This window comes from Dermacentor variabilis, unplaced genomic scaffold, assembly GCF_050947875.1.
Source record: "Dermacentor variabilis isolate Ectoservices unplaced genomic scaffold, ASM5094787v1 scaffold_12, whole genome shotgun sequence".
NCBI classification, from domain to species: Eukaryota; Metazoa; Arthropoda; class Arachnida; order Ixodida; family Ixodidae; genus Dermacentor; species Dermacentor variabilis.
Window position 1 is genome coordinate 18,763,870 of NW_027460280.1, and position 24,440 is coordinate 18,788,309.

Sequence of the window (24,440 nt, forward strand, 5' to 3'; positions counted from 1 at the left end):
AAGACAGCCATTTGGCAGATTCAGCAAGCACAAGATGCAATGTAATGCTTCCACATACTCTCATACATAAAAATGACTGAATAGAAAATATGGCATAGAGTTGCCAAGTTCACCAGCAAGGAGGGCTTTGCAAGAGGTGCATGACATCAAACCAGCTCTACACTGTTTTATCTGGCCTTGGTTACTCTGGCACTTCCGTGGCGCCGAACCCCTGCATTGGATTGGCCAATAATGTTCACATGCCTCGTGTCATGTACCCAGTTGCAGATACCCAGTGACCCAAGTTGGTGCAAAAGAGGTTAGATACCCAGGGACATATAGAAAAGTGAGTGAAGTCCCCAAAGAATGCTAATCAGGTTAATACATAAAAGACATGTTTGGTTAGAACGCCAGTGTTATGTGACAAGACCTTGAGGATGTTTAGTTCTTTATTTGCCTTAACTTTTAGTGTGTTTATGTGGGCAAGAAAGTTTAGTTTTTTTTTACATGAAATGTTACTCCCAAAAATTTATGTTCTTGTTTTACCAACAGTGTGACGTCATCACATTTCAGAAATGGACCAAATTGTACTCCTCATTTTTGCTGAAACAGGACTGCAACAGTTTTCTGGGTGAAGAAGTGTAAAACATTTTTATAATACCATTTGTGTCAGTTTATTGTAACCTGAAGTTACCTCTTGTAGGTTGACAAAGTTGAGGTGTGGCAAGCCACTTGCAGATTGTCAACATATATACAATATAACCTCGTTCATATGTTTTGAGAGGGGGGAGGAAAAAAAAAAACGGCTGAAAAAATGCACTAACTAGGAAAGTCACTAAAAAATTTGGCAGAAGACACAACTGTAGCTGACATCTACGCAAGGCGAAGTGTTGTACGAATCGCTGCAACGCGAGGCACCGATGCGCACTGACCCTAGTGGGGCGCCCGAGTGGCCCACGGTTAGACAATGGGCATTGTGGTTCTTGGGGCTTTGGCAAGCCCACCCACTTACGTTGGCACTTCTTGATCAGCTTCTTCGAGGAGGGCATTTTGGGAGGAAGTTCTGACATGCCGACTCGGTGCAAATTACTGCTACCTGAGACACCAATGAGTGCCAGTCTGGTGGGGCTCTATTTTACTTTTACTATACTTTTTATTGAAGCTGAGAAATTTAAAATAGACTATTTCAGAAATACTTTGCCACAAGAAGTAATTCAATGCGTGGAGCAGATACGGAGCTACTGGCAATCACGCGTCCTGTTTACAGTGCGCTCCTGCTCCTTCTTCAATGCCTTGCACTGTGAAGGCTATGGTGTAGCATAGCATTTAACCAGGAGCCATATTCTGTAACACCTTGGTTTTCAAAGAGTTTGCTTTGCGAGCAGCGACTGGTTGCCGCCTGGTTGATGTCATCGCCTCGGGGCACACACACACATATTATGATGACATCACGCACACGTCAATCATGCAGAAACCGAACCAGTCGTCTGCTACGAAGCGAAGCGGCACAAGGTGCTTCGGCATAATTTAAAGGTGTAGTGTGCCGTGAGCAGAGCCTGTGTGTGCTGTGTGCACTGGTGAGATTGGTGTTAAGAGCAAAATGGCAGCGATGGTGATCCCTGTGGCGCCTGTGTTTGTGCTTAGCACGAAAGGTGTAATGCCTTGTATCTGCACAAAAATGCGTGATTTGAGAAGACATTTATTCGGTATAACAGTGTAAATGTAGATTATTGGTAGCTTTATAAGTGATAAGGAACAATTTAGATTTTAAAAAATAATCAACTTGATCAGAGAGAATACCCACAGGGATACATAGGGCTCCATAGAAAATGCATGGGGAAGCTTATAGTAGGGGGTGGGCGAACTTGAAATTTGGATGTGGCCTAATTTGAAATTTGGGGGTGCGCCATCTTGAAATAACGGGGTGGGCCATGATGAAATTACGAGGTGGGCCAATTTAAATTTGGACATGGGCCACCTTAAATTTGGTTGACAGCCAACCTAAAATTTGGGGGTGGGCCCACTTAATTTTGGGGGTGGGCCAACTTGAAATCTAGGGCACTGTTAGGGGGCTAACGATGCCCAATGGAGCTGATGGGTTGGAGTTTTGAATGCACCGTTGCGCGACCAGGCAGTGGTCAACGAAGTTGCGTGGGTAGTACGGAAAGTATGCTGTCCTGTAGAGTAACACGGGTCTCACTTGTTTTGTGCTTTGTCTTGAGTTCTGTGTGTAGTCTTTGGACTCGAAAAGTGTTCAACACATACATAGGGCATTGTGCACTACCGAATACAGCAAAGGTCATGGAATGCAGGTGCTTTTTGTCCGACAAACCATGCTGAAGGCAGGTGGACCTGGCAAGATCGCAGCAAACTAAGCGAGTATACGCCAGACCACGGCAGTGCATGGTCCCCAAGCATCGTCACCGCTGTTATCGATGCGTAGTGAATTGTTATGAGGGTCATAGGCCTGACACACTGGAATTTTCAACACACTGTGCGACGACTTGGTGGAGAGCGGCAAAATTGAGTAGTATACCGTATTTACTCTAATCTAATGCGCACCTTTTTTCTGATAAAATGGGTCCAAAAATTGCATGCACGGTAGAATAGAGTACAACTTTAGATCCGCGTTACCATATTGCCATCAGCATTCGAAAAATGGCCACCTCGTACACGCTTCTAGCCTAGCTGCCGTAGCTTCCTCCATGTTGTATGTGTAACCAGGCGCTCGTATAACCTAGTCTATCGACTGTCTTCCCATTTTCTGCGTTTATTCAATCAGCATGAAAGCGCCGACTGCGAAGACACGCCGAGTCCACCATGACGCCGCATTTAAAAGGAAAGTTATCAGGTGCGTGGAGACGGACGGAAACTGGGCCGCAACACGGGCATTCAGAGTTCCCGAAACTTGCGTGCGGGACTGGTGCAAACAGAAGGAAAATATTTTTGCCAGCAAAGCAACAAGGAAAAGTTTCAGTGGACCGAAGCAGGGCCGCTTCGCCGAAATAGAAGAGTTGCTCGCGGAATATGTGCAAGAGGGTGAGCAGCACAGTGGCCTGTGATGACCGATCTGCTCAAAGTACGGGCGATAACGTTAGCCCTACAGAAAGGGCTAATGCGGAGTGACTTCAAAGCGAGCCAGTGCTGGCTATAAAATTTTATGAAAAGAAAAGGCTTTTCTCTTCGAAAGTGGACAGGGATATGCGAAAAATTGCCCGAAGAATATGAAGAGAAATTGTACAGTTTTCAGTGGCACGTTTTGAAGTTGCGCCACAGAAACAGCTACCACTTCGGACAGATTGGAAATGCCGATCAGACGCCGCTCTACTTTGACATGCCTGCTACCACAACTGTTGAAAAGAAGGGGGCAAAGCAAGTGCGCGTTTTGTCTTTTGGCCACGAAAAAACTAGAGTCACCACAATGCTTTGTTGCACTGCGGATGGGCGCAAGCTGCCCCCGTATTTTATCTTTAGTTGGAAGACGCTCCCAAAAGGAATCATGTTTCCGAGTGGCATGAGTGTGCACTTAAATGAAAAAGGTTGGATGACCACAGACTTGGTCGCTCACCGGATCGACAACGTTTGGCAGAAGAGACCTGGCGGCAGTTTGGGTTTTCGTGGGATGCTTGTGCTGGACGCGTTCAGGTGCCACCTTGACCAGCGCATCAAGGACAAGCTGGCTGCATTCAACACCGAACTTGTGATACCTGGCGGCATTGACATAGCAGCTCCAGCTGCTCGGTGTTTGTTTGAACAAGCCAGTGAAACACAGAATTCCGGTGCTCTACAACGACTGGCTTATCATTGGCTGCCACGAATTCATGCCCGCCAATAAAATGAAGCGCGCCTCGCTGCAGGACTTTGCTGGATGGGTGAAAGATGCATGGTGCACGATCCTGTCTGCCATGGCCAACAAGGCCTTTAAAAAGTGCAGGATTTCGAATACCATGGACGGCACTGAGGATGAAATGCTTCGGTCTGTTGATAGCGATAAGGAGTTGCCTGACAGAGACGACGAGTGATATCTCTTGCCCCACGCGACTCGTACCGGCGCAGTGAAAATCTTGGCGGCAAGGTATGCCGCTTCCATTTGTGTTTTTATTTTCATCGCAACTTTAGTGTATTGGGAATAAATATGTTTTTTCCAAATGAGAGAAAATAGTATTTCTATATGAAAGCACGAGGTGCGCAGTTATTCTACTCTTCTTTTTTGGTCATGGAAAGCGTTAAAATCGAGATTTTAATTTTTTTTCTTTTTTGGTCACGGAAAATGGGTGCACGTTAGAATCGAGTAAATACAGCATTTACAGACGGAGCGGGCAAGGCCTGGCTAAAAGAAGCGCCGGCGAATCCGGTCGTAGGTGCAGGAGACGTCAAGGTGACCTGCCATTGGTAAATCATGATGTTCTTGGAGAACAGCTGACTGGAGGTGCAGACATTGCGGCGGTATAATACACCATCCCGGAGCACAAACAGGTGAAGGGACGAATCAGAAGGCGAAGTTTCCAAGCCATCAATGATGGCGCGAGGTGGCACCATGGCCCTTCTCGTTGGCAACGTGTAGCAGCTGAGAAATGGAGAAAATGCAAGCGTCGGTATGAGGGTCAAGGTCGGCGGGTGGTTCGTCCACTGGATAGCATGATAAACAGTCTGCGTCTTGATGTAATCGGCCTGACTTGTACACTATTACATATGAATATTCTTGCAGTAGCAGAGCCCAGCGATCAAGCCGGCCGGTAGGATCCTTAAGTGAGGAAAGCCAGCACAGCACGTGGTGGTCCGTGATTACAGAGAAGTGCGTGCCATACAAGTACGGGCAGAATTTGGAAACCGCCCAGACAAGAGCCGAGCAATCACGATCTGTAATCGAATAGTTGCACTCCACAGCTGAGAGGAGGCGGCTAGCGTATGCGATAACACGATCTTGACCCTGTTGGCACTGGGCTAAGACTGATACTACAGAGGCCCGTACCAATACCGTGACCACTGGCATCGGTACGCACCTCTGTAGGAGAGGACGGGTCAAAGTGGGCCAGTATAAGTGGCGTGGTGAGAATGTTGGTGAGGTGGGCAAATGCGGCAACTTGAGCGGGGCCCCACGTAAACGGAATGTCCTTCTTCAGGAGATCAGTAAGTGGTTGGGCAATCGCTGTGAAGTCTTTACCGAAGCATCGGAAGTAGGAGCAGAGTCCTACAAAACTTCGGACGTCTTTGACAGACTGAGTTACAGGAAAAGATGTGACAGCATGAATTTTCTTCGGGTCTGGTTGAATACCGGAAGCGTTGACGAGGTGGCCCAGCACTGTAATCTGCCGACGACCGAAGTGACACTTCGATGAATTTAGTTGGAGCTCAGCCTTGCGGAAGACTTGAAGAACAGCTGATAAGCGCTCAAGGTGTGTCTCAAATGTAGGCAAAAATACAAGAATGTCGTCTAGGTAGCAGAGGCATGTTGATTATTTGAACCCTTGAAGCAAAGTCCATCATACTTTGGAACGTTGCTGGGGTGTTGCATAGACCGAATGGCATAACTTTGAATTGGTATAGACCATTAGGGGCGACTAACACGGTCTTCTCTTGGTCCTTTTCATCCACAGAAATTTGCCAATAGCCAGACCGAAGGTCTATTGATGAAATGTAGTTGGCACCGTGGAGACAATCGAGGGCATCGTCAATGCGATGCAAGGGGCAGACATCTTTCTTGGTAATGTGGTTTAGATGACGATACTCTACACAGAAATGCCATGCACCATCTTTCTTTTTAACAAGCACCATGGGTGACGCCCAAGGGCTCAATGAAGGTTCAACAATGCCTTTGTCAAGCATCTTGTTCACTTCATCTTGAATAACCTTACACTCTGAAGCAGAAACTCGATATGGCCGGCGATGAATAGGACTGGCATCACCAGTATTTAGGTGATGCTTAACAATTGAAGGCTGGCCCAGTTGGCTGTTGCTGAGGTCGAAGATGTCGTGGTAGGAAACCAAAACGCGACACAGAGCTGCTGCTTGTTCAGGCAATAGGTCTGCAGCAATCATGGGCCAAAATGTTGCTTCAGGGCAAATAGCATCCTGTGGACATGGTGAAGAATCAAAGCAGACGTCTACAGAAAAAATTGTGACGTGGTCATCTCCAATAGCACGGAGCGTTGCAACCGATATGTCTTTAAGTAGAACTTCCTTGACAACGGGGAGGCATGTCCGGTTATCGGTGACGGTGATGACGGAGTGGGGCACAGTGATATTGCGCATCAAAAGGACATCAGGAACAGGTGTGGTGACGTAATCCCCATCATGCACAGGAAAAGATGATAGCAAATCGACGAAAGTCAAGGCATTAGGCGGCAGGCGAACGAAGGCAATCAAACTAAAGTTGTTCGGCAGTTCGGCATGAATATGCACAAGTAGAGGAAGTTCAAGGCAAAGAGTACCGGCAGAACAGTCGATCAAAGCTGAATGCGCCATAAGAAAGTCGAGTCCAAGGATTAGGTCAGGGGGACAATTGGTTAGCACTGTGAAAAGAACAGGAATGCGGCGGTTGGCGACACTTATACAGGAAGTACATATTCCAGTGACGTCAACAGTGCTGCCATCGGCCATGCGTATGGCTCATGTAGTAGCAGGCGTGAGAACCTTCCTCAGTCGACGCCTGAGGTTACAACCCATTATGGACACCTGGGCTCCAGTATCTATTAATGCCATCAAAGGGACACTGTCGACGTGAACATCAAGTAAGTTCTGGTTCGTTGGGAGCATCAGTGTAGGATTTTGACACGACGAAGATAATGCAGCACTACCTCCAGGAGCTGCATGGTCTAGTTTTCCATCCGAGAAGGTCCATAACTGGTCGGCGACGAATAGGGGCATGGCTGGGGCGACGGGGACTGATGGCGCTGAGGTGACGGCGAGCGAGCAGGACAACTGTCATCGTCGGATACGTCAGAGGTAGGAGGCATACAGGGAGGCAAGTAGAGGCGCAGGTCAGCATATGGGTGAGCAGACGAGGAAAAGGAGCTCGAATACGGCGACAAACAGGAGGTGCGACACTGGCGAGCGACGTGGCCAATGCGGAGGCAACGGAAACAAATTGGCTTGTCGTCCGGAGTTCTCCATTCGGTAGGGTTGCGGTATCTGGGAGGGGAATACAGATCGCTGTGAGGCGTAGCTGTTCGCACCGATCGGGCGCCAGATCGGGAGACGGAGCAGGCAGCAGGAAAACCTAGTTTTGTAAATTCTTGCCGCACAATTGCCTGAATGAGAGAGATCGCTGGGGCTGGTTGGTCAATGGTGGGGTCAAGTGGCGTGGATGAAACGGTGCAGGACTTGTAGCCTCGAGCTCGCGGCGAACAATACGTGCGACATGCTCATTTAAGGGTGGTGAAGTGGTAAGGTCGATGCAAGATGACGTCGCAGCCGTGTTAGGGAGCCAGGAGAACTGTGGAATGACGCAGCGGCTTTTGGCGAGCTCAAAGTGGTGGCATTCCTTGACAATGATGTCGATGGTGGAAACATTGTTGAAGACCAAGCTGAACACGTTGTCCGCAATCCCTTTGAGTACGTGGCCCACTTTGTCAACCTTCGCAATTTTCTCGTCGAGTTTCCGGCAAACAGTGAGGACGTCTTGTATGTACGAGACATACGATTCAGTAGAAGACTGAACTCGGGTAGCAAGCTCTTTTCTAGTAGCCAGCTGCCGACTGGTGAGATTTCCAAAGAGGTCGCTGAGCTTCTCCTCGAAAGCATCCCAGCTAGAGAGCTCGTCCTAGTGTGTCCGGAACCAGACACGAGGAGTTCCGCCCAAGCAGAATAGGACATTCACTAGCATAATGATAGGGTCCCAGCGGTTGCTTCGGTTAACACGCTCATACAGGCTGAGCCAGTCCTCAACGTCAATGTCATCTTGGCCGGAGAATATGCCAGGATCGCGGGGATTGGTAACCATAACTGTTGTCAGGGTCGCAGAAGTAGAAGCACACGAGGTGTCACCGGGAGCCATGGCGGAAAGCAGGACGGTATGGCCGCTGCGGATCTTCGTGGCGAGGACGGGGAACACTACCCTCCATTAAAATGTTATGCGAACGAAGGACTACGAACTGGAGACTATTTACAAAGTACATTTACAAAGGATACTGCAGCGCTGGCCAGTTCAGCCAACTGCTCGAGAGCGAGAGAGCGTTCGTCTTCTTTGTTGGGGCGCCCACGTGCATCGTTCACAAGAAACACACAATATGCATGTATCAATATGTTACTGTAAACAAATGAATGACAACAAACGAAACCGTAGCTGTGGCATCGTTATTTTTCCGAAAAAAAAAAAAAACATACTATGTGTAAGCACTAAGGCTACAGACACTCAATCACTGCATCAAGTGCCATGACTGGAAATGTGCTTTTGTGGCATAAGCAAGCAAGTGGCCAGCAGTCTCAGCGTCAACACGTACCAGAGCCTGTTGAGCTGGTCAAGTCACAGTGCTAATGCCAGCAGCTTCTTATATTAGTTTCATTAGTTAACTAATTCATTGTTGTTGGGCCATGGTTCCAAGTTGGTGCACATGCTTAAGTGAACAAATGCATATTGCAGCAGTCTGCCGTTGCAGCTTGGCATCGCACGACTTGAGCAGCACATGCATAAAAGCAGCAGTACACTGAAATGCATCTGCGACTCCTCGTGCGCAGTGCCTGCATTCGGCACAGCACTTTGCTTCCTTGGTGACAGAAGGCATGCTACAAAGCCCCCCATGCATGAAATTATCCAAAATTCTCACTGCGGCGCAGCTAAGATGAGCAGATATATCGCAGTGCCATGCGTTCACCAGCGAGGCATCGCATTTTGCACTATCCGAAACCTATGAGCGCGGCATGAAGAGCTCTGTTGACCGGTGTTTCCGTAGCGCTGCCTCGGCAGCATGTCAGGCCCATGGATGCGGTATGGAAAGAGTTATAGCAGAGTCCTTCCATGTTTTTCTGGTCACGAAACTCCGCCGTCACGCTACGGGAGAGGTTCATATGCTGCCCAAAGGTGCCGCGACGCGGCGCCATTGTGCCACAGAGGGCATCGTTCGCGTACCGAAACGCATGCGCAGTGCGAGGCGGACTGAGTGATTGGGTGCGTTCTGTGCATGTGCTGCGCTATTTTTCAAGTGTTGGGCTGTTTAGTTGAAGTGGCGGGATGGGACAACGATGCCGAACACGTGTTGCAAGTAACAGCTGAGAAGTAGAATGGTGGTATCTCTAACAAGCCATTTAAAAAAAAAAAGTGCTGTATTTGTGATGTGGCTACGTGTGTTTGTTTGAGAGTTGTTTTGCCATGTGTTATGAAATGCTTATGCTTTACACTTTCTGGTTTATAGAAGCAATCGATTATGCATTCTGTATTTAGTGCCATTCGTTTGCTGGTGTTTGTTTCATGCCCCCCAATGCATATCTCTCGCGTTTGATGTTTTTTCTTTATGCTTATTATATCAGTCTCATGCTTTTAACAAACTTCTTGCATTGTGAATGGTGGAACATTCGTGACCGGACGCCTCTGTGCTGTCTGTATTTCGCTCCGCTTATTTTACATGATAAATAAATGATCGTGCTTGCATGTTGTTTTTGCACCAACACATTCTATTTCTTTTCTTAATCGAATTATAAAGTTTTTAACATATTGTAAATAGTTGCGCATTAAGAACCAAAATACCTAGTCTCTTCGTTTCTGCGTCGAAACCACAAGCAGCGTGAATAAGTGCTGGGCTTACTGACGCTTCTAAACGACTGCTTGCTAAGGCAACTGCCTAATTACAATACAGTTAGTTTCAACTGCGCAGGTCCTAACACTTCACGTTCGCCTTAATCCGTTGCTAAAAGCCGCACCGAAGACATTTAGTAGCGAAGTTTGTCTTGCATTAATCCTACCTAAATCTCATTCAGAAATGGCATCGCTTTGCAGAGAAATCTTATGCGCACGGAACAGCTCAATTTCCTTTTCTTTGTCATTAAGTATTCCACGGTGGCAGCCCTTTGCAATAACAATTTGATTCTTTTGATCTCCTTATAAGATACTGCCCACAGTCAGAGTCCTTCTCTGCCACAGTTTAAAAGAAAGTTAACAGCTGTGCTCCGCGAACAATCTGGCGCTATGCGCAACGGAGAATTGGCGCTTACTCACTGGTAACCGGGGGTGACAGCCCATATGTTTTCATCTGGTGATAAGTGGGACCACTGGCACTTTATTGCGAATGCGCGGTGTTTAATCTCAGGCAAATATTAAAAAGCGGACACCTTTGAAGTGTTGAGGCGAAAGGCGATGATGTAGAAATCTGGACCGAGACCACATGGCCGTGTACAGCGGACGCATTTCGCCCCCGGCGAAATGCAAAACACCAGTTTATTTAAATTTAGGTGCATTTTAAAGACATTCAGTAGCGAAGCATGTCTTGCATTATTCCTACCTAAATCTCATTCAGACATTTGTTTACGTTTATTTAAATTTAGGTGCATTTTAAAGGACCCCAGGTAGCCAAATTAATCCTGAATCCCCCACTACATCGTGCCTCATAATCGTATCGCGGTTCTGGCTCTTAAAATCCCAGATTTTATTTATTTATTTATTTTTTTTTTTTTTGTCTGAGACCGCCGAAAGCTCCATGTTATGTGCGGCTTCTTTTCGTCCCGGGCGCTCATATCATGGCAGAAGACGCGCTCAGGCAGTAATTTAAGCATATTCAATGTTAAAAATAGTTACGTGAAACTAAAGCGACAGTTGAGGAAGTTGAGAAAGCTAGAATATCGAGGCTGGGCCCCACACACAACCACAGCGGTAGCGGCGTTCGCATGCCCTCTCATGCACGGTTGCGCCTCTAGCGGCGGGCGCTGGCTCTATATGAAACTGAGGCGGCAGTTTCGTGACCAGAAAAAAAATGGAAGGACTCTGGTTATAGTCTTCGCTGAAGGGTCTTAAAGGGACACTAAAGGCAAATTAGAGCGAAAGTAACGCTTGAGAATGCCTAAGGTATCAATATTATCACGAACAAAGCTTTAGTAATCAAGAAATTGAGATAAACGCAGGACACGATTTGAGACTCACTTGCAACATTCAGGTAGTAGCCCGATGACGTAGGCACTCCTCATAATTCTGTCACTAGTACTCAACCCACTCGTAATAAAAACATTATTCCATTGCATTACAAGATGGAAGAAAATGCTACTTGTGCAGTGCTATTCGATTTTTAGAAAAAATAACTCCTTGACATTACCCCTGAGAACAGTGCTTGCAGTCGAAAGGTTTTGTTTTCGCTCTACCCTGCGCTGCCTGCGCTGCCTGTGCTTTCGCTTTTCAGTAGTTTCGTTATTGCGGTGCTGCGATGGTTTTGCTGGTGCGCGAAACTCACACAAACTGCAATTAGCAGAGAATGCACGTCCATGTGATGTCGTGGGATGCACGAACAGTCCTCAGCACTTGGCCAACAGCAGCTGCAGCAGCAAATCCAATGTTCTGTCCTGGCTCAGTTTCTCAATGGCCACGCATTTGCATTTTGTGCAGAAAACCGTAGCGCTGTCTGTTGGGTGCCGTTTCACTCACCGACAGTAGTAAAGGGTGGTGATGGCATATGCAACATTATCACTCCCTGTTTGGGGCGGGCAATTTGAATTTTCCTAAAGGTACGCAGACCCTTCAGATCCGATTTTCTCTTAACTGTTTTTTCTTGGCACGAAACAAGCGCTACAAGGTTTCTGGAATGGTATTAACAGTCCACGTTGACTTACTATCTGCCTTTGCCTCTTTAAGGGTCCTAGCACTCGGCATCGGCACAGCCCCCAGGATCCCCTTTTCCCTGGGCACGGCTAAGCACAGGTAGGTCACCCCCATGTTTGTGATGTTGCAATGCACCAAATGCAAGCTTACGCCACTTGGGCCAAGTCAGGAGTCAGCTTTTCAGACTGCTGATGCGGTTACCGAGTTTTCCGGCAGTAGATGTTTAGAGTGGTTGTGAGCACTGCGATCCCACAGGCAACGGTCATGTGTCTGGCTGAGTGCAAGCAAACTGTTGCCACTAGTGGAACATGACCACAATAATGCCAGCTATGTTCAAGCTATGACTCTGTTGCAATAACGCAATGTCCACAAGCAAGAAGGAATAAAGGCTGCTGAATGGCACTGTAGTTCTTGGTGTATGCACTGGTGCTACATATATAAAAGAAAAGGATCGCACCTGAACGATAACTGAAGACATGTTTTGTCCCAATCATGGGCCAATACACTTAAAAGGTGAGGCCCTTACGCAAGGAAACATATATATGGTAGTTATTTTGCACAGCTGCACAAGACACTAATGTGATTGTGGAACAGCTAAGTATTTCTGTGCCTGCTTGTTGCACCTCTGCGCATGATTGAGCAATTGAACTGACATGGACAGACCCAAGGATAAACTGACCTGCTCGCCCCGATAGACAACATACTCGGGGTAGGAGAGTCCACCTACGCTGGGCCGCCCAATGACTGAATGGTGACCGGGTGGAGCATGTGCCATCTTCATGGCACTGAATTGCAGGAATGACTTTCCCAGTGTCACACGACACAACAGCATTTGCCTGCAAAAGAAGGAACTCGCCTTAGCAGCTGTTCAGATCAAGACACACAGTTTGGTAATTATGTGATCCGAGTTTAGAACTGTTTCTGTGGAAGACAGCAAGAATATTCAAGAACTTCCAGGGCACTGACAAAGCATTTTTCAAAATGCTAAGCAAACCAACTCAGTGGGCTTCCATTAATTAGATTTTTCGGTTAACTTGATTACGACCAAAGGTACTGGCTGGAGCCCACACCTTTATATGGGACCAAACTTTAGTTACTTCAATTCTGAAATTAACCTTCACTGAAAAATTCAAACTTTGGTGGTCATGATGCACATGCCAGACCCCGTTGGTGACCACAGTGGTGAGGCAGCGTGTGTCTAGGTGCTGCTTAGGGTACAGTGAATGCATCGAACACACATCATCTACCATCGAAAGCAACTATTTTCAGCCTGCGCCAGGAAGATTTTAAAGCAAAAATGGTAGCTCAGAATAGGTTATTACCCGATTCTATTGAGCACCTTTTTTCCCCCAGTAAATTCACCCGAAAATTGGTTGGGTGGTGTAATCCAATATGAAACTAAAATGTTTGCAACAACCTACCATCACAGCAATCCTAGCCAAAGTTTATTGCTATTGCTACCACATGACGGCGACCATGCATGGTGACAGAACGAGCTCTTGCATAGCAAGACGACGACGCACTGTCTTCGCTCTCATTATGAAGGCGCATTCAAAAGTTATTTAACATGTTAAGCTAATGACAAGAAGTTGCATTACGTGTTCTTGGCATTCTGGAAAACTGCATGCAACACAGGACAAATGAACAAAGTAGTAAATCTAGGCGTGGGCCACCATTCTGCTTGCAATTGTTGCAGTCATTTGATAAATGCAGAATATCAAGCACACTATGGACTGTACAAAGGACATGTGATTGTTCTTCATAGACAGAGAGAAAGTGCTAGTATTTGAGTAATGATGATGTACATTAAGTAAATAAATTTCTATTCCGTGATGGTACAGTTAGTTGGTTTTGTCTTCTTATTGCCAGAATTGGAGGCATGCTATGTTTTTCTTGCTAAAGAGTCAGTTGCGCATTCAATTTTTACTGTGTTAGGATGCTGTAGTGTCATTTTTACGTTCGTTTTCTACTTTTAACCTTTGCACATTTGATTCAGAGACATGTCTGAGTCAGGCCAAATACTGCCAAATGAATCAGTAGCGTGTTTTGATGTTTTTTTCTGCCTCTTGTTTAATTCCAGCAACCTGTGGAGGACAGCCAACCTCCTGCCACACTTGCCATGGATAAGTGAGTCATCACCTGACAACACACATGAGTGTGTGCTATATGCGTGCCCGATTCTTAGTTGGTATATCATACCCTCAGTTTGTTGATTTTTGTTGTGGGAGGCTGATTTCCTAACTGTGGTTAAAGGGGCATTCGCATGAGGGATGTTATTGCATAGGATATGGGTGCAGTCAAGTGACGTCAGCCGCTGCGTAAAATTCCCCGTAAATGTCCCCTGCTCCACAGGGGAGGGAGATCAGTGTTAGCAGACTACTCTGGCGGCTTATATACTCTCCACACCACTCTTTATTTCTTTAAATTCACTTTGTACACTTTAAGTGTATTGTCCCAAAGGCACGAGAAGTGCTCTACCAGCAGAGCAGAAGGGGAAAAAAAAGAAGAAAAAGAAGTGGCATAGTCACTAATTTGGCATGTGTAATGCACCTTCGCAAATGTGACAGGGCTGCCAACCACAATGAGGCATTTGTGATATGGTTGCCACCTTTTGAAGCAGCAACTTGGTCAAGATTCCCAGACACCAGCATGCAATTCTGCTGCCTCCCCCGTCATGCGGGGATCGTTCGTTCCGCTTGAACAGAAAGTCACCTCTACCCAGAGATTCACAGCAGTGGCATGCCATCTCGCAAAACCATGACGTCGTTGTCACATAAAGTGCACACCCCTTGCAGACAGCCAGGATTTCTCCCCATGTGAATACCCCTTTAATAGCATGCAGCTTATTAGATGTTTCAGTGGCCCATAAGCACTACCAATACAGTAGCTCCTAAGGTTTTGCTGTAGGAAAGGCTTCATGTCTATGGCAGGGATAGCTATAGAGAAGTTGCTAGATTATGTGGCTTTTGATGGGGCAGTTTCATCTGCAAGCATATTGCCCTCAATGCCTCCATGCTCAGGCACCCAGCATATTGTGACACGCTGATTAACTATGTCTGTTGTGCATAGGAGAGAATAAAGGTAATTTAGTACAGGATTTCTATGTTTATGAAGGGGTATTAAAGATCTTAAGACACTCAAGAAGTCTGTAAATATAATGGCTTTTTGTATCCTTGTTCTCTCTACATTTTTCACAGCCGACAGCACTGCATAGTCCTCAGCCATGAAGATACTCGTTTCTGGACGTAGAACATTGTATTCAGAGAATGATGTAGGGAGTGCTGTATAAGACATGCTGGTATGTGACCTTGATGCATCAGTGTAATATTCTGGGCAAGAATACTTCGCCTGAGGTTGGAGGAAGTACATTTTAATGTGTTCCTCTGGAGCGTGTTTGGCGACTTCTACAAATGATGTGTCACATTCTTGAGCAGCCAGTGCCATGGCTCCAAAGGCTTTGCTGGGGCCATCAGGCAATGTTAAAAAAGTAGGACACGCATTTTTTTTGGCCAAGATTCCTCATGCAGCGACAAGAGCTCTCAGGCTGGTTATGGTATAGTGTGGCAGAGGCCATATCATTTATAGTTGGGTAAGAAGGGTGTTCATTGTTGGCACATAGTCTCACAAGATATGTAAAACTGGAATGTTGTAGATGAAGAGACCCCTCATTTGGCTCAACACTCAGAGACTCTGCATTGGACTTGTCCTGAAGGTGCAGGTTGTGAGGCAGAAACCTACCGAGTGGTGAACAGGTTCTAGGATTTTTAATGCACTTGGTGCTGCAGAAGGATAGATTATACTAGCACCGTAGTGAAGGCGTGAACGGAAAATACTCATGTACAAGTGCAGGAGGCATTCCTGGTGACTACCTCATGTTGTGCATGACAGAAGCTTTGAAAGTTTAATTATTTTCAGACATTTCACTCTCAGGTATTTAAGATGGGGGATAAATGTAAGTTTAGTCTAAAATGATTCCTAGAAATTTATGTGCACTGATCAGAGAGAGCTGACCACCATCGATCACAATGCTTGGGACTGGCATTACGCCTCTCATTTGAAAAGAGTATGCAAGTACTTTTATGGGTGTTTACTTTAAACTCATAGTCATCTGCCCATTTACACAATTCGTTTAATCCAAGCTGTACCTTTCGTTTGCAGATAGCAACACTGCGTGATTTGAAGCATATCTGCACATCATCGACCTGTACAGAATAGAACATGGTGCATGGAATAACTTTACAGAGTAAATTAATTTTTACAACAAAGAGTGTGCAACTAAGTATGCCACCGTGCAGCACACCAGCCTCTTGGATGAATGGTGTAGATAAAGCATTGCCTTGCATTGCATTGGAATGTGCAGTTAGACAAGTAGCTTTTATTAAAGTTCAACATGTTACCACAAACACCCAGTGCGGAGAGATCTCGTAAAATCCGCAGGGCCATGTGGTATCATAGGCTTTATCAAAAGATAAGAAGTATTGTTCAGTATGAAGGCATCCCTAATATTTGCCTCAAAATGGAGTAGATGGTCGGTTGTTGATCTGCCTTCCCTGAAACCGCATTCATATGTGTTGAGCATTTTGTTGCTCTCCAGAAAGTGCACCAATTTACCATCTCAAACAGCAGCAAAGGCAGCTTGTCAATGCTATGGGCTGCTGGTTATGTACGGGTCTTCGCCCTCTTTAAGAATCGTGAGCCTTTTTCCAAGCAGACGGGGTATAGCCGGAAGAATGTATTGTGCTGAAAAAATACGGCAGTTTTATGGGTTGCAGAGTGCAAGTGTCATCATTTCATAAATGATACCATCAAATCCTGGAGCAGATTTCTTACAGCAGTTCGGGGATGCCTGAAGCTCCACTAAGTTAACCAAATGATTGTGTGCCTCATTTTGTGCACAGTTCCGTTCCAAAAACTTTCATTCTGCTCATTGTTTGTACCTAAAGAACGCTTCCAAATACTGCAATGAACTGAAGGTAGTATGTGGAAAATGTGCACCCAGAAAATCGGCCTGGTCTTTGAAGCTCTTTCCCTTAGTATTTACCAAAAGTAATGGGTTTGACTACTGGACTTTTATTCTATTTACTCTATTTCACACTTTTCACTCATATGTATAAGAGTTTATGTCGAACATATACTTTTGCTAACTTTCCTCACGTCCTTCTTCTTTGTGACTTTACACATTTGAAATTAAGAGTTTCTGCAGTTGGAGAGTCCAACGTTCCACTGGAGGTACGGCATGAGTGTCGGAGATGCTATGCTCAAATCTATGGAAGAGTATGATTGTGAGCAGCACTGTAAAATGCTGGTTCTTTCTTATTTAGCAGGCATGCCCCAGTTAAACAAAGAAAACTTTCAATTATTAGGCCTCTCATATTGCAATGAGAGTCCCCTTACAGCGTGCTGTGTGCATTTAAATTTCCAAGAAGCCGATAGGGTTCAGGTAGTTTATTAAACGGCCCCTGAAACGGTTCGGACAAATTTTGTAGACGCACAGGGTACAGCTACAGTTAATCATTCACACCACAATTTGTGTGACGTGTCTCATATTAAGAGAGCTACGGACGATTCCAATTACCCTCCTCCATAGCCATGCATTTTCTATTCGACTCGTTCGCTGAGTGATCGGGGCTAAGCTCTGCCTTCCCTGGCTCTGCGTCATGAGGGCACGTCATGTCGTCTACTTCCGGTTGTCTAGAAGCAAGCACGCAAAGCCTCTGCGACCTCTCCATCAGCAGCTTGGCAGTTGATCCCAAGCGAGAGCTATCCAAGCAGTGAGCAGTGAAGCGTTGCGAGCGTTCTGTCGTAGCGCCGAGCGTGTCCGGTATTCGGGTAACCACAGGCGATATGGGTGTTTTAACGAATAGGTGGAGGCATAAACTCAAGCTGATGAAGGAGCTCTAGCGTAGACGTACGTAAGCGGCCTGATTGGTCTAAGGTCTCTGAATCACCTTAGATCGGTCTGCATGGTCCAGCCACCTGGTGGCGAAGAGCTTAATCAGCCAAACAAAGAGTCACTATCGCTGTAACCAACTGTAAAACGTTTTAAACATTTACAAAAACAATGTGTTTATGATTGTGCTCCTGAGGAAAATTTACACCTGCAGCAAAGTAGAACAGACCTCGTTACAGCTACTGTGTCTGGTTGAGCTCCTGGCACCAGCTGGCTGCACTGTGAGGACCATTCACGTTTGCGCTCTGCTCATCCCGGCCAGGCCCAGCCCGCTTGTGCTTGCGTTTACCCGAATACCGGTCATGCGAAACACTATTGTGGTAGTAATCCTCCGGCATAAAGTGATGGCCGCAAACGCGCAAATCCTGGCGCCGATCGAATAGCAACAGTCTGATGCATGCAGCCACTCTGCTCGTCTGCTGCCTTGCAGAGGGACGCTGTCGCAGCTTGACCTATTGCTAGTCACTACGTTTGCAGCCCACGACGTAACAAGGGCAAACCATGGTGCTTGCAAAAATAAAGATAGAGATCTACACTGACCGCAGAGCTCTCGTCAACATGGAGCATGTTGCAACACAAGCAGACGACACTTGCTTTACTTGCTTTGTGCCAGAAGTGCTTACGTGTCGTGATAAATTATCCTTGTGCATTCTCTTTCTCTTACTTTCTTTTTATAGAAACAAATTAGCTAACATTCCAACTACATATTAAAAACAAACATTTGTTCACCATAAAGTAGGAAAATTTATCAATTATGCGCCCTAGGCAGCCGATCGGATAGCTCGCCCTACTAGTGCCATTAGGCAATTTACGTCGAATGGTTAGGGTCGGCTGAAAATTCAGCTGAGCAGTGTGATGCGATCGGCAGCGATGTACATTTTTAAATCCTTACAATAAATTGCACCCTTTACGTGGAGCACTTAGATGAATCAATGATCAGAAGGGCCTACTCTAATAACTCAATATGTTTGTACAAAATCGTTAATTCTTGTCTACAAAGCTGATAATTAGGGGGTATGTAAAGAGAGCATATTGTAACAACATTATTTAACAGTACAGTTTGAACTTGAACTTCCTCAAGGGCCATTTGGAGTTCTAAGCACTGGCAGGCAGTATTTTTATCAACTATAATTGTTACGTCACCAGTAGGCACAATTGCATCATTCCAGTCTTTACAGAAAAGAAAGTTCTGGCAGAGGCAGTTCATATTTTTAGATTTCAAGTGGGTTTCTTGCACACACAGCACCTTTGTTGAATTCGCGGAGAATTTCTGAACATCACCATCAAGGTTTTGAAGACCTGCGACGTTTCCTTGAATTATCACTGCGTCCATATTAAAAATGAATTTGTGCTGCATGTATCAAGAGAAAAAAGAACTGTGATTTTGCTAACAGAGCCCTTTCCAGGCCCTGGGATGTGAAGCTTGTCTTTTTGGAGCTGTCAACATAATCGCCTTACTCCTTAGGTGCTGGCTGCGCCAAGTCAGTTCTGTCTATCGCCTGTCGAGCTGGATGTCCGCCCTTGTGAGCTGTGTGTTGGCAGTGGGGGACCTTGCTTCAAGAAGCAGGGCCTTGGAGGCCATCAACCCAGGGATCGATAGGCCCTCCTTCATAAATTGCAGGGCAGCAGTGCCTGCTTTAGCTAGGGGGCCACATGAGAAACTGACTGCCTCAGCCGGGCGGCTGCCAGAGGCTTGCCCTTCAGCATGCTTTTTGGCACAATCAGTTCCTTGGGATAGTGAAAGGCATGTCCAGGCTTCTCTAAATGATATGTATTTTTTTTTTAAACTTCACTGCTACAATATCTTTTTCCTTTTTCTACATGGGGCATGATCAAGGAAACCCAGCATGCACTCCATCCTAGTTTACACAGTGAGGTAAGGCATCACAACTGACGGCAGAGTGTTCCTGTTCACCAGACTTAGCACAGGTCATGTGTCCTTTGCAGCTCTGAAGACTGTGTCCGTATTTTGGCACTTATGTAAAGCACCTTCAAAGATTTGGAATGTATGACCTCACTCTTATATTTGAGTATCTAGTCTCAATTGTCCCAGGCAGATCATTTGAACAAAAGGTAAGCACTACGTGTTTAGTGGCTTTTTCTGAGCCATCACGTTTGACCTTGATTCTTCGAACATTTATAACATTTTCATCTTTCCAGCCCTCAAAGAGCTGCGACATACAAGTGCAGGAGGTCTTCTTCAGAAATAATGCCCTGGACAGAGTTCATAGACCTGGTAGAGTTACTGTGACATCAGAAAAGTGGTCTAGGTTACTCAGTTTCTCGTATTGTCTGTTGTTAATAACCGCAAGAATCAAGTGCCCGCTTGCCATTTTGGTTACCTTAAAACCGAGCATTGAAGTTACAGTCAAAGTTGTTGCACATACAAATAGTATAATTAATCTGGCTTTTGTCTCTTCCTTCTCACAATGAATTACATGAAATTTGTGGGTAGTTGTCATGAGTCTTTGCAAAAAACATCATTTACATTGGTGTGTCCCCTCTTTAGAGAATTATCAGATTTGTAGTGAGATACATTCATCATGATGCGTATACAGTAAACCCACGACATAACGAATCTCAGCTTAATGACATCTGCGAACTTAATTCCCCATCTTAGTTCCATTGAAAACCAGGTATTTGTTTTTGTGATTTAAAAAGCAATTTCATGACACAATTTCGATTTAACAACATTTTCGGCCAATTCAAGCATGTACTTGGAGCCTGTATGGCTGGTAAAACTAGCAAGGAAACTATAAAAATGCTAGCCAAGGCAAAAGTTATTTCCATGCGTTCTTCCTCATGAAAAGATTTAGCAGCAAAAATGCTGATGAAGCACACACACCGGAGCAGCGCATACAGCAGACACCACTGCGCCATCTGCCGTGCTGGCAAAGAACTTGTGAAGGACACAGGGCACGTAGCAGCTTGGAGTGAACACGAGAGCTGATTCAATGGAAGGGGTATGGGGAGGGGGTGATCAAGCCCTACCCTGCCTAGTGCGCGCCTCCTCCTTTATCTGGCTGTAACTGTGCATGGTTGTTCACGTGGCTGAGCGCACACGCGAACCACGTGCTGTATTTTGGAGGTAACCGGCAAAAAATGCAAAGGGCGAGCCAAGTTGGCTAGTGTCTTGATGAGCGCTGGGTTCCTGCGGATCTAGTGTCGGAGGTTGCATAATCTCAAGCTTCTGAGAGACAGTGAAGAAAGAGGCAACAAGAAGTGTTTGCTCCCTATTGCTAATGCTTTTCATCCGCTAGCGTTGCAACAGCAAGTGTTTGTACTCATCCAGTTAGATGCGCTCATGTGTATCATGAGACAATAAAGCAAGGAAGAGACAAGAAGAAAAAGCAGAAGATAAAAAGAAAACAAGAAGATAGAAAAGAAGAGTGTACGAATAAAAAGAATACAATATGAAAGCAGAAGAAGAAGCACAAAAGTGCACGCGCAGCTATGTGGCCAATGGGACAAGGGACACATAGCCGAAGAAAGCGGCCCAGCTACGAAGAGGGGAGAAGGGGCTGTAGGCTGAAGAGGACAGGTGGATCGCTGAGACGGCGGCACCCAGTGGAAGCAGTTCTTCAGTCGCCGCAGTTATGACCCGCGAGCTGAGCAGACCTCCCACCGGAAGCCGCAGCTACAGGCTGACAGCGCCATTTCCCGGATTCCCTGCGGCTACGATCCACAGTTTCAAGTTGACCAGGCGATCCAGGCACCTAGGTCACTCCACTCTCCTGACCAGGCCAACCGTGGACCGAACATCAGCCACAGCGACGTCGAGTCTATGACGCATCAGCGGGCACGCCGTGTTGTCGGAAGCAGCGACGACGAGGTGACGTGGCCATGTTGATAGACTTTATGTAAATATTTTCAACTTCATAATACGTCGTGTGCGAGGACTTAAGACAATATTTTCAATTAACTAGCTTTGTATATAGTTTGTCGTATGTTAGGGTTTTGCCATTGGGTTGGCAACATGTGCTTTCTGGATATATGTATTTTTCTTATGCTCATGCCCCATAAAGGCTTTTCCTAACTCAAACGTTCCTTGCATCATGTTTACCACCCCGAGACCGTGACAAAATATTGGCGAGCCTGCCAGGATTTATTTCCTGAATACTCGGTCTCACACTTCGCAGGAACATTTCGCAGGAACACATTCTCTGGGACTAAGCCGCGAAGAACCGCTTAGCCTTTTTGATTGAGCGCAAAAAGAAGCTCGAGAAGCACGCGAAGCGGAAAAAGAAATTTTGTTGTCAAAGTTGCATTTGGCCGACGTGTCTATCGGAAGACATGACCTTGATGCTTATCTGCATCGTTTTTTGAAAGAATTGCTTTGGGACAAGTTTGGGGGTGATCTGAGTGGGTGACAGCGCTTAGTTTGTGTTTAGTTGGAGAAGCGTTGAACATGTTTGGAAGAATGCCAGCATCTGAGTCAATGGACAATGACAAAGTCAAGAAAGCATTACTGCAGGGATTGAGGCTAACTGCAGAAGGATTCCGTGAGAAATTTCGGAATAGTAAACCAGAACAATCAGAGACTGGTAAACAGTTTGCTTGCAGTTTGACAAATTATTTTGATAGATGGATGGAAATGGCAAACACAGAGAAGACGTATGAAGGAGTCGGGGAGCGCAGTGTGATTGAGCAGTTCCTGACTTGTTGTAGCCCAAAACTCTTATGTTTTTCTTAAAGAACATTCACTAAAACGTCTAGATGACCTTGCTGAATCTGCTGACCAATTTCTGGAAGTGCAAGGCTTGAGGAACTTAAGTAAAAACGAAGAAGAAACTCATAAAAGAGACGATGATGTAATCTAAGTTAGGCAAGGTGCGGTACCTAAGGTACTTGGATGTTTCTTGTGCAACCGCGTCGGTCATCGTGCAGTAGATTGTCGTGTAGGAGGGAACCGACCACAGGCGCATTTCATTTGTCAGCACTGCAAGAGCCGAGGACACTGCGCAGAAGACTGCAGACTACAGAACCGAGAAAAGGCAGCAGGCTTGGTTTCCCTAAATGGTGGAAAGGTAGCATCATTGCAAGAATCGACCAATGATACCCAGGATACACATAATGCGTCGAAAACCATGGTCTCAAACAACAAGGACGCGTTCGAAAAGATCAGACTAACACTAGGTCTTCCTGTAGTTGACGGAGAGATCAACGGAATATGAATCTCGGTTCTTCAAGATAGTGGAACCAACACCGCCTTGGTGAGACGAAGTTTGGTTTGGGAGTAAGAACTAACAGGAGAAACAGCAGCGGTTATCATGGTCGACAGCACCGTTAGGCATTTATCTGAAGCCAGAATTCAAGTTTCTACTCCCTACTACTCCGGATGGCTGATAGTAAGTGCGTAGATAAGCCGCTATATGATTTAATATTGGGCAATCTACCAGGGGTAAGAAGCATGGATGACCCTGATATCAAGTGGAAGAGCAGCTGCACCAACACAGGAAAAGCGAAAGAGAAACAGCAAGAGCACGATCCTAACATGGCGACACAAAAAATCAAGACTATGAACAAGAGTCCAGCAGTTTCGTCTGTGGTAGCTACAAGTATGCAGCGAACATTGAGGGCACTGAAGGTACCTACAACTGAAGTACTTGCGGTGATGCCAACAGAATTTGCAGAAATGCAAAGAAAGGATGATTCCCTACAAGCCTGCTTTGAGAAGCAAAAAGAGTCAATGACAAATAAAAGAGGAATAACCATTTTTGAATTCCAGAGGAAAAATGGATTGTTGTACAGGAGGCGTAAGTTTACTTTGGGCAGAGAAGTGATGCAGTTGGTGGTTCCTAAACCACTACGACGGACGGTCTTGAATTTGGGACATGACAGCATCATGGCCGGGCACCAAGGCATAAAAAGAACGGTGGCTAGGATCACAGAAGAATTTTTCTGGCCAGGACTACAAAGCAAAGAGATATATAAAATCCTGTGACATTTGCCAGCGGACGATACCAAAAGGACAAGTGAATCGAGTTGCACTTGGGAATATGCCAACCATTGATATGCCATTTCAGAGAGTAGCGATTGACATTGTAAGACCAATAAAGCCGGTATCACCAAAAGGAAACCGCTATGTTCTCACGATGGTCGATATGGCGACAAGATATCCAGAAGCCATTGCCTTAAAAGGCATAGATTCAATTCAGGTTGCCAAGGCTCTATTAGAGATGTTCTCTCGGTATGGTCTTCCCCGAGAAATTCTTAGTGACCGGGGATCCAACTTCACATCTCACCTAATGAAGGAGTTCAACAGGTTGTTCTCGATAAAGCAGTTGCTGATAACACCATATCATCCTATGGCGAACAGCCTGGTAGAAAGATTTAATGGCACATTGAAGAACATGATAAAGAAGATGTGTCAAGAAAGACCTACGGATTGGGACCGTTACCTACCAGCAGTAGTGTTTGCATATAGAGAAGTGCCACAAGCAAGCGTAAATTTTTCACTGATCGAGATGCTATATGGACGCACGGTTAGAGGTCCATTAACTATCCTCAAGTAGGTATGGGCAAACGAAGGACTCGACACTGAAGTCCAAATGACATGCACCTGCATGTCGGAACTTCGAGAGAAGCTGGAAGAAACGTGCAAGTTAGCACATAGGATTTTGGAGGAAGCCAAAGAACGATTTAAAACCTATTACAAGAAGGCAGTGACAAGACACCTCAATCCAGGAGACAAACCACTTATTCTTCTACCCAGTGATGGAAACAAACTGTTGATGCAGTGGAAGGGACCATTTGAGCTAACCCAGAAAAGAA

The 24,440-nt window shown here is 45.8% G+C and overlaps 1 protein-coding gene across 1 annotated transcript in view; it reads right to left on the minus strand.

Annotated features, from left to right (window-relative positions):
- Positions 1-24,440, minus strand: part of Tnks (tankyrase) — a 332,402-nt gene that overhangs the window by 10,112 nt on the left and 297,850 nt on the right. The window contains exon 26 of the mRNA XM_075676418.1: positions 12,396-12,552. Coding sequence (XP_075532533.1) covers positions 12,396-12,552 — 157 coding nt within the window. The remainder of the gene's footprint in view (positions 1-12,395; positions 12,553-24,440) is intronic.